This window comes from Phacochoerus africanus, chromosome 9 (genome assembly GCF_016906955.1).
Source record: "Phacochoerus africanus isolate WHEZ1 chromosome 9, ROS_Pafr_v1, whole genome shotgun sequence".
Lineage (NCBI taxonomy): Eukaryota > Metazoa > Chordata > Mammalia > Artiodactyla > Suidae > Phacochoerus > Phacochoerus africanus.
This window is the reverse complement of record NC_062552.1, coordinates 4,695,330-4,712,721: the sequence shown is the minus strand read 5'-3', so window position 1 is coordinate 4,712,721 and position 17,392 is coordinate 4,695,330. Positions and strand designations below refer to the sequence as shown.

The 17,392-nt window shown below is 56.0% G+C and overlaps 1 protein-coding gene across 4 annotated transcripts in view; it reads right to left on the bottom strand.

Annotated features, from left to right (window-relative positions):
- Nucleotides 1-11,726: 11,726 nt before the first annotated feature.
- RREB1 (ras responsive element binding protein 1) overlaps nucleotides 11,727-17,392 on the bottom strand; it is a 128,135-nt gene continuing 122,469 nt past the window's right edge. For 3 of the 4 annotated variants that reach the window (XM_047795631.1, XM_047795629.1, XM_047795630.1), the window contains 2 exons: nucleotides 16,003-16,782; nucleotides 11,727-14,952 (listed from right to left, as the gene is read on the bottom strand). In XM_047795631.1, the coding sequence (XP_047651587.1) occupies nucleotides 14,474-14,952; nucleotides 16,003-16,782 (1,259 nt within the window). In that variant the 3' untranslated portion in view covers nucleotides 11,727-14,473. The remainder of the gene's footprint in view (nucleotides 14,953-16,002; nucleotides 16,783-17,392) is intronic. The other variant, XM_047795632.1, reaches the window with a different exon arrangement.

Sequence of the window (17,392 nt, the reverse complement as noted above, 5' to 3'; positions counted from 1 at the left end):
GCTTCCTCCTGAGGCCCCCTCCCTGGCACGTAAGTGCTCATGTCCCCGTGTCCTCACAGGGCCTGGGCCCGCACAGCCGCCTTCTCTGCCCCCGAAGTCCTCCTCTTATGAGACGACTGGTCAGACGGGAGCAGGGCCACCCCGAGGCCCCTTTTTCATTTCAGCAGCTTCTTAAAGGCCCCGTCTGCAGGGACAGTCACATCTGAGGTGTGGGGGTTGAACTTGGGGGGGACACGGTTCCGCCCGTAACAGGCAGTGTTCCCTTTACTATCATCTTAAACATATTTGTGGTTAAGGGCTTTGGCGCATCATTTAAATACCGCTGCTCACCACCAAGTGAAAAAGACCATACGCCACGGCCAAGGCGGATTCACCCCAGGTTCACAGCATGTTTCCACGTATGCACATCAATCGGTGTCACAGACCATGTTAACACAAGAAAAGTCGAAAATCACACCATCCTCTCAATAGGTGCAGAAAGAGTATTTGACAAAACCCAACATCCATTCATGATCAAAACTCTTACCCAAGTGGGCATAGAGGGAACATTCCTTAACGTAGTCAAAGACAAACCCACAGCCAGTGTAACACTCAACGAGGAAAAGCTGAAAGCCTTCCGGCTAAAATGTGCAACAAGACAGGGATGCCCCCTCTCACCACTTTAATTCAACATAACACTGGAAGTCCCAGCCACCGTAATCAGTCAAAGCAAAGAAATAAAAGGCATCCAAATTGGAAGAGAAGAGGTGAAACTGTCACTCTATGCAGATGACATGATACTATAGATAGAAAACCCCAAGGACTCCACACAAAAACTACGTGAACTGATCAATGAATTCAGCAAAGTAGCAGGATACAAGATTAACATTCAGAAATTGGTGGCATTTCTGTATACTATCAATGAAATATTAGAAAAGGAATATAAAAATACAAAACCCTTTAAAACCGCACTCCCCAAAATTAAATACCAAGGAATAAACCTGACCAAGGAGGTCAAAGATTTATATGCTGAGAACTACAAAACATTAATCAACGAAATTAAAGGGGATTCAAAGAAATGGAGAGATATTCCATGCTCCTGGGTTGGAAGAATTAGTATCGTAAAAATGGCCATACCACCCAAAGCAATCAACAGATTCAGTGCAATCCCTGTCAAATTACCTAGAACATTGTTCGCAGAACTGGAGCAAACAATCCACAAACTGATATGGAACCACAAAAGACCCAGATCTGCCAAAGCAATCCTGAAGAATAAAAACCAAGCAGGAGGCAAAACTCTCCCAGACTTCAGAGAATATTACAAAGCCACAGTCATCAAGACAGACCAATGGAACAGAAGCGAGAACCCAGAAATCAACACAGACACCTATGGTCAACTAATCTTCAACCAAAGTGGCAAGAATACAAAATGGGAACGAGACAGTCTCTTCAGCAAGTGGTCCTGGGAAACCTGGACAGCTGCATGCAAATCAATGAAACTAGAACACACCCTCACACCATGCACCAAAATAAACTCAAAAATGGCTTAAGGACTTAAACATAAGACAAGACACCATCAAACTCCTAGAAGAGAACACAGGCAACACATTCTCTGACATGAACCATGCAAGTGTTTTCTTAGGTCAGTCTCCCAAAGCAATAGAAGTAAAAACAAAAATAATGGGACCTAATCAAACTTACAAGTTTTTGCACAGCGGAGGAAACAACTGAAAAAACGAAAAACAAAAAGACAACCTATGGAATGGGAGAAAATAGTTTCAAATGATGCAACTGACAAGGGCTTAATCTCCAAAATATACAGACAACAAATACAACTCAACAGCAAAAAACAAACAACCCAATTGAAAAATGTGCAGAAGACCTGAAGAGACAGTTCTCTTAAGAGGACCTACAAATGCAGTTCCTACTGTGGCTCAGTGGTAATGAACCTGGCTAGTATCCATGAGGATGTGGGTTCGATCCCTGGCCCTCCTCAGTGGGTTAAGGATCCGGCATTGCTATGAGCTGTAGTGTAGGTAGCAGCTGTGGCTTGGATCTGGCATTGCTGTGGCTGTGGTGTAGGCTGGCAGCTACAGCTCCAATTCCACCCCTGGCCCAGGAATTTCCATATGCTACAGGTGTGGCCCTTAACAAAAAACAAAAAACCCCACACAGATGGCCAACAGGCACATGAAAAAATGCTCAGCATCACTAATGATGATAGAAATGCAAATCTAAACTACAATGAGGTACCACTTCACACCTATCAGAATGGCCCTCATTAGTAAGTCTACAAATAACAAATGCCTGAGAGGGTGTGAAGAAAAGGGAACCCTCTCTACACTGATGGTGGAAATGTAAATTGGTACAAGCACAACAGAAAACAGTAAGGAGGGACCTCAGAAAACCAAATGTAGAACTACCATATGACCCAGCAATCCCCCTCCTGGGCATATATCCGGAGAAAAGTTTCACTGAAAAAGACACATGCACCCGCATGTTCATTGCAGCACTGTTCACAATTGCCAAGACATGGAAACAACCCAGACGTCCATTGATGGATGATTGGATCAGTAAGATGTGGTATATATACACAATGGAATACTACTCAGCCATGAAAAAAAAGAAATAATGCCATTTGCAGCAACATGGATGGAATGAGAGACTCTCATACTAAGTGAAGTAAGTCAGAAAAAGACAAATACCATATGATATCACTCATATCTGGAATCTAATACATGGCACAAATGAACCCTTCCACAGAAAAGAAAAACTCATGGACTTGGAGAATAGACTTGTGGTTGCCAAGGGGGAGGGAGTGGGATGGACTGGGGTTAATAGATGCAAACTAGTGCATTTGGAGTGGATAAGCAATGGGATCCGGATGCAGAGCACAGGGAACTATATCTAGTCACTTTGTGATGGACGATAATGTGAGAAAAAGAATGTGTATATATATACGTGTGACTCTGTCACTTTGTGTGCTAGAAAGTTGACAAGACATTGTAAATCTAATATAACAGAAAAAAAATTAAAAAAAGAAAACCAAGAAGTTCCTGGCGTGGCTCGGCAGTAACAAACCTGACTAGTAACCATGAGGACGCAGGTTTGATCGCTGGCCTCGCTCAGAGGGTTAAGGATCCAGCATTGCCATGAGCTGTGGTGTAGGTCGCAGATGTGGCTTGGCTCTGGCATGGTGGCGGCTGGTGGCTACATCACCAATTTGACTCCTATCCTCAGAACTTCCATATGCCATGGGTGTGGCCCAAAAAAGGCAAAAAAAAAAAAAGAAAGAAAGAAAGAAAGAAAACAAGAAACAACAAATAAATAGCCCTTCCTACCTCACAACCCAGGTAACTTTATCTTCAGATAAATGTATTTGCAGCCTCCAAACTCGAAATTTTTAGAATTCTAAGCATCTTCCTGGTGAGCCTGTATCTCTAATGTCAACACAAAAACTGAACTCTGGGCCCAGAACTCCCCAGCTGCCACCAGCTTGCAGAGTGACACACGTAGGCCGTCTCGCCCAACAACCCAACCACACAAGATCAGACCCTCATCAGCAAACGTGCCTCGCACACCCCCCAGCCACCTGGAACTTCCCATCCCCTGTGGATGGTCAGGCGGGGGAGGAAGTACTGCCAGAGGGAGAGACTCAGCAGGGGCCTGACAGCAGGGCCCCCACCCCCGGGTCTCCCACTGCCTTTTGGAAAATGAAAAATTCTGAAATGGATGGAAGACAGATGACAATTCTGTAACATGTACAAGCACTTGGATAGGTCAAGTCAGGGAGCCTATGAATCCTAATATAATATAAATACTGTAAAAATTTTTTAGGTCGCATTTGTGGCATATGGGAAGTTCCCAGGCTAGGGGTCAAACTGGCGCTGCACCGGCAGCCCAAGAGCACAGCCACAGCAACACAGGATCTGAGCTGCATCTGTAACCTACCCCATAGCTTGTGGCAATGCCAGATCCTTAACCCACTGAGCGAGGCCAGGGACTGAACCTGCATCCTCATGTTTACTAGTCAGGTTCTTAACCTGCTGAGCCACAGTGGGAACTCCCTATTATATAAGTATATCATATATATATATATATTATATAACTATATGATACATACAATTATATATCATACATATATAAATATGTCATAACTATATACTATTATACATTATATAATATAATTATAATCAAGTCAATATAATTATTATCTAATTATTAATTATATAAAATGTATATACTATTTTATATATACTATTTCTATATAGTAGTATTTATATACTATTTTTATATAGTATATGTAGTATGCTATATTATAAAGTATACTTATACACTATATTATATAGTATACTTATATACTATATTGTAAATAAATATACTGTTAACATATATTTGATATATATAAGTATACTAAATATATTTTATATAACACAAACATGTTATAGTATTTATGTTGTATATGACTATGGTTGCCACTGTCTCAGTCACAGCACCCTAGAAACGACCTCAGGGTCCCCAGAGATCTCTGGCACAGAGGATGAGACTCTATCTCACTGAAGGCCTAAGATCTCAAGGGGACCTGGGGGCTGTTATTTCAAGCCGTTTCTATGTATCTGAAGCTGTCTATGCAGCTGACATTCTGGGAAATGAACATTTTATGCCCATTTGGGAACTAAAGACTAACGCATCTAGGGGAGCTCAATCACAGGCACACTGTGGGGCTGGGATTCGAACCCAGGGCCTTTCTGGCTCCAAATCCCATTTGCTTGGTCCTGTGTCACCCGCAGGATCCCCGTGAATGGGGGGACCCCAGCCTCTGCACAGTAGAAAGTTCCGGGGGGCGGGGCTTTTAAAATTCTCAGCAGGTAGCTGCCCTCCCCCCACCCCCACGCTGTTTAACTGGCCCGGGCTGGGTCCCCAGGTGATTCTGAGCCGCAGCCAAGGCCGAAAGTGCGCGACCTTCCCTGGGTGACGCCTGGGGAGGTCAGAGCTGCAAAACGCGCCCCCCAACGCCCCTGCAAGTGGGTGGGCATCATTCATTGAAAACTTGCACATCCGCCTGGCCTGGGCAGAACCCCCAGCCCTGGCGCTGACTTGCTTGGTGGCTGAGTCCCGAACCCGTGTCCCCTGCCCCTGCAGTCGGACCACACAGCCCCGCCGCGCCCGCCAAGCGGCTTGGTGCGCAGCTGCGAAAATACACACCTAGAGTCGCTACAACGTGCAGGCGCCCAGCCAGGTTCTGGGGGGCACACAGGACAGAACGACTGCCCGGGCCTGTCCTCCAGCCTAGCGGAGGAGACACGGCTCAGCTAAAAGGAGGAAAGGGGGGGGGGGGGAAGGACAACTATATTCCACTATCGATAAGAACCAAGCTAGCACCCAAATGGGGGTGTCGCAGGGAGGCCTCCGAGAAGACACGAGGGTGTGCCGAGCGGGGGTGGAGACTGTGAGTCCTGCCTCTGATTCACACACACACACACACACTTTCACTAAGGCTTCAGCGTGAAATTAACCTTTTCCCAGGGACAGAGAAGGTGCCTTTTCCTGCTGGTTCAGGTGGGCAGAGGGCATGTGCTTGCTGCCCCAGGGGTAACCCTGTGAAGCTGCCTCCACCGCCTTTCTTGTCTCCGACTCCGCGCACCCGCCTCCCGTCCCCAACCAAGACCAGCTCATTCAGTCCTGGAGCTTCGCCGCCTCCACGGCTCACATCCCTCAAAGCCGCTGCAAGGCCCCCCCTGTGCCCTGAGCTGCAGCGCCCCCACCTGGGTGCCTGCGCCCAGCAACCTCCCCCCGCGCCCGGCCCCGACTCCTGGTGGCGCGCCCACCCCAGTCCTCCTCGGCCGAACTTGCCCTCCGGACGGTTCGGGGCCATCCGACCGGCCCGCTGCTCCCCCAGGGGCCTGCGGCTGCTCCGGAGACGGGCACCAGGCCGGGCAGAGCATCACTCGTGGGGCCCTGCTGAGAGCTGAGCGCCGGCGAAGCTGGGGGACTGGGGCCCCTTGCAGCGTCCCACCGCCGAGGCAGAGCGGCGGGAAGGCACAGGCGGCGCCAGCACCGCCCCGAGCGTCTGCGCCGGCCGCGCTCCCCGACTCCGGGGCCTGACACCGTCCCCCTCGAGCAGGAGCTGGCCCGAGCCGCGTTTCTGTCACTTGCCGTTAAAGGCCGCCTGTGGGCCTCGAACAAGCCTCAATCAAGACGGCCCCCCGGCCCCCGGCCCCCGGCCCCGGCGACCAGCGCCCGGCGGCTCCCCCGGCCGCCCTGGTGGGGGCGCCACCCGCGTCGCCCAGACCGCGGCCCCCATCGCCGCGCCTCGTGCCCCTCCGCCCTCCACCCGCCTTCACCCCCTCACCTGGACCCGACGACTGGGGCAATTTCCTCCCCCGGCCTCCTGGCTCCGCCGCGCAGCGCTCTGCCGTAGGATGTTTCTAGAACCAGCTCTGATCCGGGAGCCGACCTTCATCGACCCCACCTGCCGCCAGGACCGCGCCCGCGGGGGTCGCAGAGCGAGGGCGCGGCCCCGCCCACCACGTGCCTCCCGGCCCCGCCCCCTCCAGGTGATTCTCAGACCCCGCCTGGCTCCCGGGCCCCTTGGAGAGCCTGGTGAAATCATCGCCAAGCTCACCTGCAAGAAGCCAGTCCACACACGTTTCGTGCTCCTTTCCCCTCCAAAGAAACAAAAACGTACCAGGAGTTCCCTCTGTGGCTCAGCGGGTTAAGAACCCGATTAATATCCATGAGGATGATGGGTTCGACTGCCGGCCTCGCTCTGGGGGTTAAGGATCTAGCATTGCTGCAAGCTGTGGTGTAGGTCTCAGAGGCGGCTGGGATCTGGCGTGGCTGTGGCTGTGGTGTAGGCCGGCAGCTGCAGCTCCAACTGGACCCCTAGCCTGGGAACCTCCATATGCCACAGGCGCGGCCCTAAAAAAGACAAAATAAAACTGCGGAAGGCTGGGTCCCACCTCCTGAGATCCTGAATCAGATGGTCCGAAATGGAATGTTAGCAAGCAACCCAGGAGTTCTCCTTGGCAGGCGTGTGGGCGGGTCATGATGCGCTGCTGAAGGACCCTCTGCCTTTTCCGCCCCTGGCAGGTGCCTTGTGGACCACTGAGGAGCCGCCCTGCAGAGCCCTGCCCACCTACGGAATCCTGTCCCTAAGTTCTGGTGTCCCTTGCTCTGCAGCCAAAAAGCTGGAACACTCAGGAGTCCCGAGTGGCCTCGGGGGTAAATGGCAGCACCCATATCACATCTGCTTGCACATCTCAGGAGCGTGTGCTCCCAGTTTCCTGGAACTGCCATTTCCGTGGACACCGCCCACCCGCATAGACAACCCCATGATGCCCGCTAGCTTTAGCATTTTTCTGGTGGGCAGATTCATGCTAACAAAGCCACTCATTGGCCAACTGGCCTGAGCGCATCATTTCACCCTACGTCAAGGTGGTAAGGCTGTTTTTCCTTCCCAGGTCACTGGACGTGGGTGAAGGCTAGAAGCAAACAAGCTGCAGGAAAGCAAGCGGCGATGTGCAAAAGTGCTTTACAAACACGTCCAGGAGTGAGGAGGGAATGGACGTTGGGCCCAGCTAGAGCAGCAGTATTCAGCAAATAAAAACAGTATTGAGAAGCAAGACAACTGCTTTAGTTTTGTCTCCCTATTTCCCTGAAGCTCCTGAATTTCCCAGGCTTGAGCAGGCATCATTTTTATTTAAGAGGACGAAGGCAGGGCTGGGGGGCCACTGCACCCTCACAGGGCTTCCTGACTCCACCCGGATAGCCAAGTGTGGTGAAGGCTGCCACGGCCAGGCAGGTGCCCGCTTCCTCCTTGGCGGGTGGCTCCCTTCCCCTAGAAGCCAAACAGAGGAGCACCCACTGGTTGCTTATTTAGGAGGCTGACTTGGCAGCCAAGCATTGGAGGGGCCTGTTTTGTTATTAAAGAGTAACCTTCAATTTCGAGTTTGAAATAAACCCAGGGCCCTGGCCTCTCCGGGAGCTGCTGACCGAAAGGGGCCCAGGTGGCCTGTCACCCAGGTGAGGAGCTGCAGTGTCCTTCAAAGAGCCTTTGGAATCCAGAGGAGGGGAGAAATGGAGAAACTGGAGCAGGATTTTGGGGTGGTTTTTGTTCAGGCTGTGGGTGAAGCAGAGACTGGGGGAGGAGCTGCCAGAAGGGCCCAGAGTCCTCACAGTCCAGGCTCCTGTCTGGGTCTCACCCTCCTGCCCCTAAGAAGGTGGACGGTTTCCCTGGACCAGACTCACATTTGCTGCACTGATCGCCGCGGCTCGGGCTCCCGTGTCCATGCAGGGTCTCGCTCAGCAGTTCGCAGGTCTGGGAAAGGGGGGGGGGGGCTGAGGGCTCATTTCTAAAAGCCCCCAGGTGGGGAGTTCCCACTGTGGCTCAGCAGTAATGAACCTGACTAGTATCCATGAGGATGTGGCTTCGACCCTGGCCTTGCTGGGAGCTGTGGTGTAGGTCTCAGATGTGGCTCGGATCTGGTGTTGCTGTGGCTGTGGTGTAGGCTGGAAGCTGCAGCTCTGATTCAACCCCTAGCCTGGGAACCTCCATATGCCGTGGGCATGGCCCTAAAAAGAAAAATAAATAAATAAAAGCTCCCGGATGGCTGGAGCTGCAGGTCCTGGCCGGCACTTTGCTTGGCCGGGAGGCTGGGCTGGAGGCCATGCCAGGGCCAGTCTACACCCACCGCCCGGGCCCCCGTGCGCACAGAGCCCCAGCTGCAGGAGGCTGTGATGGGGCTGCCCAGGATGCTGCAAGGCTGAGGGAGAAAGGCCGGCATGGTGCCTCCCTTCCAGGGCACCGCGGAAATGACCTTGAGCAGGTGGGAGGCCGGCACACTCTGGGACCCGCCTCTGCAGGGAGCACCGGGCTGAGGGTGGACGCCACCCTTCCCAGCCCAGACCGCAGTGGGCAGGGTGGCCCCAGGGTGGGGAATGGGGGGGGGGGTCTGTCCTGCCGTAGAGGGTGGTGGCAAGAGACCTGTGGACAAGGCACTCTAACAAGGAGAGCTTCTAGTGAGGGGGAGTCTTTAGAAATAATAACGAGAAAAAAAGAGAAAGAACAACAAGAGAGATGGATGCGTGTCGTGCCTGAGATACGTACCTGGTAGCAGAGAAGCACCTGCTGCCACGGTGTCCATGCAGCAATCCTCCGAGGCGGATTCCGTTGGCAGCCCCTTCTTAGGGTGGGGAAGCTGAGGCCTCTTCCCAGGCACAAGGGGCCGAGCTGGGATTTGCACGCCAGCCAGACCCAGCTGGTGGCTTTCCCCTCGTGCCCCTTTCTGACGCAGGGCAGGTGACTGCTGTGTCTTCAGGCGGGGGTGGGAGGGGACCCTCCCCCCAGGGCACACGCCCCCACCCGCCCCCTGGGAAAATATCAGACAGGCAGCCCGCTCTGAGCCGCATGTCGGGCGCTCAGCACTGCCGTGTCCAACAAATTCTCTTCTAGGCATGTGATGTTCCTTCTCATCGAGCAAAGCGGAGGCAGAAAGTAGAGGGACGGCGGCAGGGGCTGGGGAGGGGGGTCTGGGGGCGGGACGGGGGGCGACGAGGGCGGGAAGGAAGCGTTTAACGGGGCCAGAGGTGCAGTTCGCAAAGATGAAAAAGTTCTAGAGTTTCTGGTGGTGACGGTTGCACAGTGACCACGCCACTGACCCGTATACTTGAAAGAGTTCAAGGTGGTAAATTTTATGTAATTATTCCATCACACACCCGCACGACACTTGCTGTTCTTTTTCTTTCTTTTTTTTTTTGTTTTTAAGGCCACACCTGCAGCATATGGAGGTTCCCGGGCTAGGGGTCGAATTGGAGCTGCAGCTGCCGGCCTCCACCACAGCCACAGCCACAGCCACTCGGGATCCGAGCAGCGTGTGCGTGGGGCCTGCACCACAGCTCACAGCAACGCCGGATCCTTCACCCACTGAGCAGGGCCAAGGCTTGAACCTGGATCCTCATGGTTCCTAGCCAGGTTCATTGCTGCTGAGCCACACGGAATGCCTCTTTTTTCTTTCCCTTGGCAACGTACCTTCTGCCCAGGTTATTTTTAGGAATGAAGCCCCCTCTTTTCGCGGTGAATTCAGAACACGCAGGGTCAGGACTGACCTCTGAACGTTGACTTCTCTGTGGCTCATGGGTCCTGTCTGTCCTCCACTCCCATGGGCTCCTCTTGAAAAATCCAGCCTCTTCTCAACGCCTGCCCCACCCCTGCCATCTCTTGCCTGCATCGCAGCCAGCGCCTCCTGGGCGTCTCCCCACCACCCACTCCTTCCTCTCCCCACATGGCAGCTTCTGCCAGGGGTCTCCCCAGCCCCCAGCCCCGGGGGGACTTCTCAGTGCTGCCGTCCGAGCCCTCCCGGTCACCGTGCCCATCTCGTGCCTACTCCTCTCTCCGACTTGCCCTGACTCCTGTCTGGTTTCCTGTCTCCCACCGTTCCCACCTACGTTCCACCGAAAGGAATCTTCCTTCCTCTTCTTTGCTGGGTTCTCCCGGCTGAGGGCGGGCCAGGGGCACAGCGGCGGCCCGGGACACACCACGCTGAGCGAGGGCACAGTCAGGGGGGCTGGATGGGAGGAGGAGCAAGCAAAACACCGCGAAGCTCCGTTCAGGTCACAGCCGTATCCTTGTTTTGACAGCTACCGAAGTAGAACTACTTTTTTCAACACCGACTCCTCTCACTTCAACCACCTTCCAACACAGAAGGTAAGATCGGGAGGAAGCAGGAGGCAGGGCAGCGCCCGGGCGAGGACAGCCCGTGGTTGCACGTGGTCACCTGTGCTCAACTTGGGTTCTCTGAAGGTCCAACAGGAATGAAAGCCCCACCCAGGTGATCGCCTACTAAACAATTTTTTTTTCCCGCTGCTTCTTTTTAGGGCCACGCCTGCAGCATATGGAGGTTCCCAGGCTAGGGGTTGAATCGGAGCTGTAGCCACTGACCTACACCACAGCCACAGCAATGCAGGATCCTTAACCCACTGAGCCTCAACAAGAACTCCTGGTTGTTTTCTTAATACCAGTCAGGACTTCACTGGATCTCATCCCAGCCATTCTCCTGGGGCTGGTGTGTAAGGTGGGTGGGGGCAGGGAGGCCCCCAACAGAGGAGCCTGGATGCCTTAAGGACTAGAGCTTGCCGGGCCCTGGCGCTGGCAGCTGTAACAGCGTCAGCACGTTTTAAGCATCATCTAAAGTTAGCGTCCCCAGAAGCCAGCTTCCTTCAGAGCTGCTTGGAGAACCACGCCCAGCTTAGAGGATTCGGGACATTGCCTGTTCCCTGCTTTACGACGGCAGATGCCCCAAACATGGGTCCTGAGGGGCTCGGCCCCCCAGCCCTGGGGTCACCATCCTGCCCAGACCCCTCCCCTGTCTGCGCTAGCAGACCCCGGGTTACAGGCGTTCTCTCCCGCCCTCACTTCCAGGTTGGGGAAGGCAAAGTGGATCCCTGGCAGGTGCTGTGAGGCCAGTCCTCTGTGGTCGAGAACAAGGCCCGAGGTGCTGCCAACCGCCCACTCGGGTCCCGGGAGAGGCCACCCTGCGCGGGCTGGGACGGGAGGGCGGAGGGGAAGGGCACAAGGCTGCTCGGAGAGATGCTCTCCTGGGTACCACAGGCTAGGTAGTGACAGCAAGCAGGCCTGAGGGCCCCAGTGGCCAGGCACACCTATGACCCTCCCCCTGGCAGGCTGCGGCCCCGGGGGCGGGCGGGCAGGACAAGCGGACAGGATCCCGGCAAATCAGAGGACGGCCGTGTGACCGGCAACCTGCCGTTTTTAAAATATAACATTTATTGCTTAGATGGTTTGATACAGAACAGCTTTTCTTCTCATTTTGAATTTGGAAGTACTATACAACTGAACACAAAGAGGAACAAAAGTACCAAAACGCAACTTGTGATTCTCTGTTCATGTGGCATAAACCAGTTTTGTACATAACATGTAGCAGCAGTTTTTAAGTTCCCTTTAGAAAAATATGAATTCTACACATTTATTATTGTTTCCTGTTTAATGCATTGGGCTGAAATCACCAGGATCAACTTCCTTCTGGAGGAAAGAGAGGAACAGAGGGTGGAAAGAATGGTGAAACTTTCTGACACCGGCACCCGACTGTCACGTAGCTTCCCCCGGGGCTGGTGGAAAAAACAGCCCTTTGGGGTTTTTGTTTTGTTTTCACAGCCGGGAGTTTCATGTAGTGATTGCATTTCAGCATCGTGTCCATAAATCAAAGAGAAAAAAACAAAAGAGAGAGACTTGCACCTCGAAAAACGTTTCAGAAGATCCATATATATATATTTCTCTTTGTAAAAGCCCTGAGAGAAGGAGAAAGAGAATCAAACGAAATGTATGGAAACAAATTAGCTGGACATGCAGACTAAGCTATGATTCACCCAGAGTTTAAACAAATCACAAATTTCACAGTTTAATATTGGGGGAGGGGACAGAGCAACGAACAAATGCTACGCCTCTCGACCTCGCTGGTAAGAAGCGGCGAGGCCTCATGGACCACGAGGGTGCAGGTGGAGGCTACATAAAGCTTTACGCCGACAGTGATTATCGCCAGCGGCGCCCCGGCCCCGGCGGCGGGGCCGGTTCCTGCCACATCTCACCCCCGCGTAGAGTTCATGGCTTCTCCCCACGACGTTGTGAGTTTTAGTGTGGAGAGCTGCAAAGAAGACCCAAAACACAAGAAACCCCAAATAATAATAACGAAAATAACAACAACAATCGTCATAAAAAATTAAGGGAGGCATGAACTGGTTTAGCTCAGCAGGCCATGCTTGGTGGGACGTGATGGGGGGACCATTGGTTCTGATTCGTGTCCACTGAGAGTAAATGCAACCTCGTCTGGAAGCTGGTGCACACACCCCCAACGCAGTGAAGAATCCTACCCGCCTCGGCCTGTTTCCTCTCACACGCGAAGACATCACTTTCTCATGATGTCATAGGGCACACACCTTCTTCCTTTGACGTCTGGATTCTGGCCACCGGAGCTGGTGAGGAAGTGGAGAGAGAGGGAGCCCCCGGACTGGGCGCGCGCGCGCGGGAGGACAGAGGCGGGGCGGGGGCTCGGGAGGCCCAAGGCACCCAGGGGTCCGGCTGGGCGACAGTAGCACACGTTTCTCTTCGCTGCTGGCGGCTACAGTAGGGCGCTATGGCCTGGGCTGGGTGCTCCCGAAAAGAACACCCTGCCTTTGTGCCCCAGGGGTTCAGGCGATTTCCGAGGCTAGAGACAACCTGTTCATCTTCAAGCACCAACCCCACATCACAGGAAGGTACACATACATCTATTTCTCCTCTTCCATCTCGCATGTGCAGTTTCATTACCAGTAGTAGTACGTCCTCGCTCTGCTAAGGACAGGAGCACGGGCAGGGAGGCCTGGGCAGGGCTCGGCAGGAAGACCGGCCAGCAACAGGTCCTCGCCCGCCCGGCTTTCCCAGAAGCCACCCCCCCCCCCCGGGCAACCCCGCTGCTCCTCGGCCCCTCGGGCGGAAGGATCGCGGGGCCCCTGCTGGGTTCTGCAGTCATGGAAGAAAGGCTTGCCTAAGTACAGTAGAAGAGCTGCCGCCCGGGGGAGCCAAGGAAAGCTGCGGGCGGACGCTCAGGCGGGGACCCGGGGCGCCCGGGTCTCCCAGGACAAATATTGCCCATTCGTTTCTGCTGACTGCAGAGACCAGCAAACTGATGAAGTACAAATAATAATAATAATAATATTATTAATACATATACCAAGGGGGGGGGTCAGATAGACGACATCTATGCATGTTTTCCGTTGGTTCAGTGGCCAGGGTAACTCTCTTCTAAGTCAGGAGCTGGAACAGTAATAGCACGTCTAATGCTGACACAGTGGAAGCATGCATGTAGGAGGTCGAAGCTAGAATCTTTCCTGGTTTTGGCTTGAACCAAATCGGAAACCTTCCTCAACCACATCCTGCAACATACCGAGGACCAAACGACAGCTCCACTGAGCAGCAAACGGGGAGGAAAAAAAAAAACGTCTCTTCGAGAAAGGAGCCTCTCGTCCACACTGGCCCTGGGAACGGACATGCAGCCCGGGTCACCTTCTTCCAGTTATCGGCCGTGGGGAGCCGAGGGCAGGGGTTCTCCTTTCCTTCTGCTTCCAGCTCACAGAACAAATGCTACGATCACAGATTCACAAGCACAAGCTCACACACCAGGACAGAGGGTAACGTTAATGCTTAAATGAAAAGGTCCTCGCCGAATAATTCATTAAAATACTTGCTTTGTTTTTTTTTAAAAAGTCCTTGTGGGAAACACAACCCCCGGGACGACTCCAGAGGGCTGTAGTAGTTAAGGCACTCAGGTCCCGCGTGGTCCATCCCCGCACGGGTCTGTAAGGCTATGGCACCGAGCGAGGCCCGCCTGGCTCCCTCCCTCCGCTGCCCCCGACAGCTGAAGGGCACCGGGATACCTCGCGGAGGGAGCCCCCGGACAAGGTGCTCTGCTGGCTTTCGTCTGTGTGCTGGGGGGCAGGCCGGCCGTCACTCCATGCCCAGGAGCGCGGCGCCATCGGCGGCCAGGATGGGGTGGGCGGGCCTCTTGCCGGGCAGCGCCGGCAGGTCCTGCGCCGGGGCCGCGGGGCTCTCCCGGTCAGGCTCACCCTGAGACGCCTGCTCCTCCGGGCTGCCCTCGGCGGCCTGGCCGCCGCCACCCGCCGTCCGGCCCGCCGCCCTCTCCTCCCGGCGGCCGGCGTCCTTGGAGGCCAGGCTCTCCTTCCGGCTCCGCGTGACGGCCACGTGGTTGCTGGCGAGCAGGGCCGAGTCCGCCTCGTTCTCCGACACGGGGTTGTTGCCGCTGTGGGTGGACTCGCTCTCACTGTCCTCCTCGCCCCGCTCCTTGTCGCTGTCCTTCCCGTGGTGTCTGGCGTGCCGGGCTTTCTGGTGGACCCGCTGGTGGCGAACCAGGCTGTGCTTCAAGGTGAAGGTTCGCTCGCAGGTCTGACACTTGTACGGCCTCTCGCCTGCAGCAGGGAGAGAAACCCGCGTCCCTTAGCACGGCCGCCGCGGGCGCCCACCTCCCTGCTACGGAGGGAGCAGGCCGCGCCCGAGGGGAAGGGCAGGCAGTGGGGCCCACGCGGTCCTGTCTCCTCATTGCTCGGCCCAGGCTTCTCGCACTGGACCTGGCGACCAGAGTCCCAGAAGAGGACCTCAGGGCCACAGACCAGGACGAGAGGAGCCCGTGGGGGGTCTCCCTCCCCAGGGCCGCACCACCGCTCGGGCAGCAGCACCTTCCAGTCGCAGCTGCAGAGACCCGGCTGGGATGTGGAGCAGCTGGGGCGCCCCCTCTTGCTCCTAAACTCGGAGCGGAGGGCAGCACCTGCCGGGAGCCAAGCACTGGAGCCGCGAGTCCCGGCGCAGGGCCGCAGGGTGTGGGGCACCGTGCACCGCGGCCGCCAGGAGGGAGCCAAGGCTGAGGCCCAGGCTGCTTCTGGTCTGGTGGGGAAGGGATTTTTGTGTCTTCCGGCTCAGGAGTGTGACCAGGCCTCCTTTCCACCAAAACGATGAATGACCCACTTTGGGCTTTGGAGCTGGTGGCTTCCACGAGGAGCCAGGACGTGCCTGGGCAGCAACCAGGTGACCACCCTTCGCAGCTGCATCAGCCTGGCCGTTCTGCAAAGCCAAGAATGGACGAGGCCCTCTAGGCCAACCTAACACCTGCCACTGAGCGGGAACCCCAAGCGCCTCCCGATGCCAGCACTGGCCCCACCGCTCACTCCCCAGGTTGTCCCCTCAGCCATCCCCAGCAGCCACATTCTCCCAGATGCTTCTAGGAGGCAGGGTCACCATCGTCCTCATTCTAGAGACAGGAGGACCAAGGCGTGGAGGACTACGGGGCTGATGACAACGCTCTAGAAAACACCCTTCGCAGCCCACTGCGCCACCTGGGTTTTAAGTGCCCAGGACACAACCTGTTAGGATTCCTGGTTCCCGGGAATCCAGGGCCCCTGCAGGCGGCCAGTCCTCCCCTCGGCAGGGGGAGGGCACCCACCTCGCCGGCCGCCCACCCTCACCTGTGTGTGACCTCATGTGCCGGGTCAGGTCCTGCAGGGACCAGAACCTCTTGCTGCACACGCCGCACACCTTCTTCCTCTTGTCCGCCTTGCTGGCCGCGCTCCGGGGGGCGTCTGTCTTTGGCTTCTTGTCGTCGTCGCTCTTCTCCGAGGACTTCTTCTCGGCCAGGCCCTCTCCATCCGCATCCGAGGGGCCGTCCGCCTCCTCGCTCTGCTGCTCCACAGGCGCTTCCGAAGCGGCCTCCCCGGGGCCGGCGCCCAGGGGCTCGGCCGGCCTCTGGGGCGGCTCCGGGGGCGCGGGGGTGGCGGGCGGCGGCCCCTCGGCCTCCCCGGGAGGCGCGCTCTCGTCCCCAGGCTCCTCGCGGCCGTGGGCCTTGCGGTGGCGGCTGAGGGTCCCGGGGAACTTGAAGCTCTTGCCGCAGATGTGGCAGGCGTGCTTCTGGTCTGGGGCCGGGCCTGCGCCCGCCTCGCCCTCGGCCAGCTTGAAGCCCATCAGCTTGCTGGCGAGGTTGAGGTCCAGGCTCTTGTTGCTGACCGTGTCCTCCTCCGGGCCCTCGGCGTCCTCGTCCCGCTCCTCCCCGTGCTCCTCCCCGTGCTCCACGTCCTCCTCAGCCACCCTCTCCTCCCCGGCGGCCGCTGGCTTCACCTGCTCGGCCCCTAGCTCATCTGGGGCCGGGCTGGGCTCGGCGGCCCCCTCTGGTGCCGGCTGCTCCTTCTCCCGGGAGGTGAGGTCCAGCACTTCGCCTCCGGCCGCCGAGGCCTCCAGGTCGGATTGGCTGTCTGCGGGGACAAGCACAGGGCCGGGTGAGGGCCAGGCCGCCAGCCACGCCCTTCCAAGGGCTGGGTCGGGGCTGGGCCGGACCCACCCGGGACCTGTCTCCCACCCCATCCAAGGATGCCTCACCCCTTACATCCTCAAGGGCCAAGGCAAATCTGGGGTTAATTTTACAAAGGAAAAAAAAGAAAAAGAAAAAGTCAGAAGGAGCCTACGCAGCACACCCAGGCCTGCAGCTCCAGCCCCTCTTCCCTGGCCCACGAGCGGCCCACCCCCTCCCCGGGCACTTGCAGGGATGCTGGGGCGGGGGGCCCCCCAGGGGCGGAGGCTCAGGGCAGCCAGGCAGAGGGCCGGCAAGAGGACAGCTGGTGCATTCCGGAGGCTGCAGCACAGGGAAGGTTGAGGAAGCAGAGCCAGAGAAGTTATTTTCCAGTGCAAAGGGGTCGTGTGAACATGCAACATACACAAGAGCACCCCCAAACCCGGTATCTGGGGAGCGTCTCACGGCAAGTGGCCAAAGCAAACGCTCTGTGTGTCTGTGTCCCAGACGATGGGAGACACACACGCACGGGTGTGCACACCTGCTGCTGCCAGGACCCGCCTCTCATTTCGTCC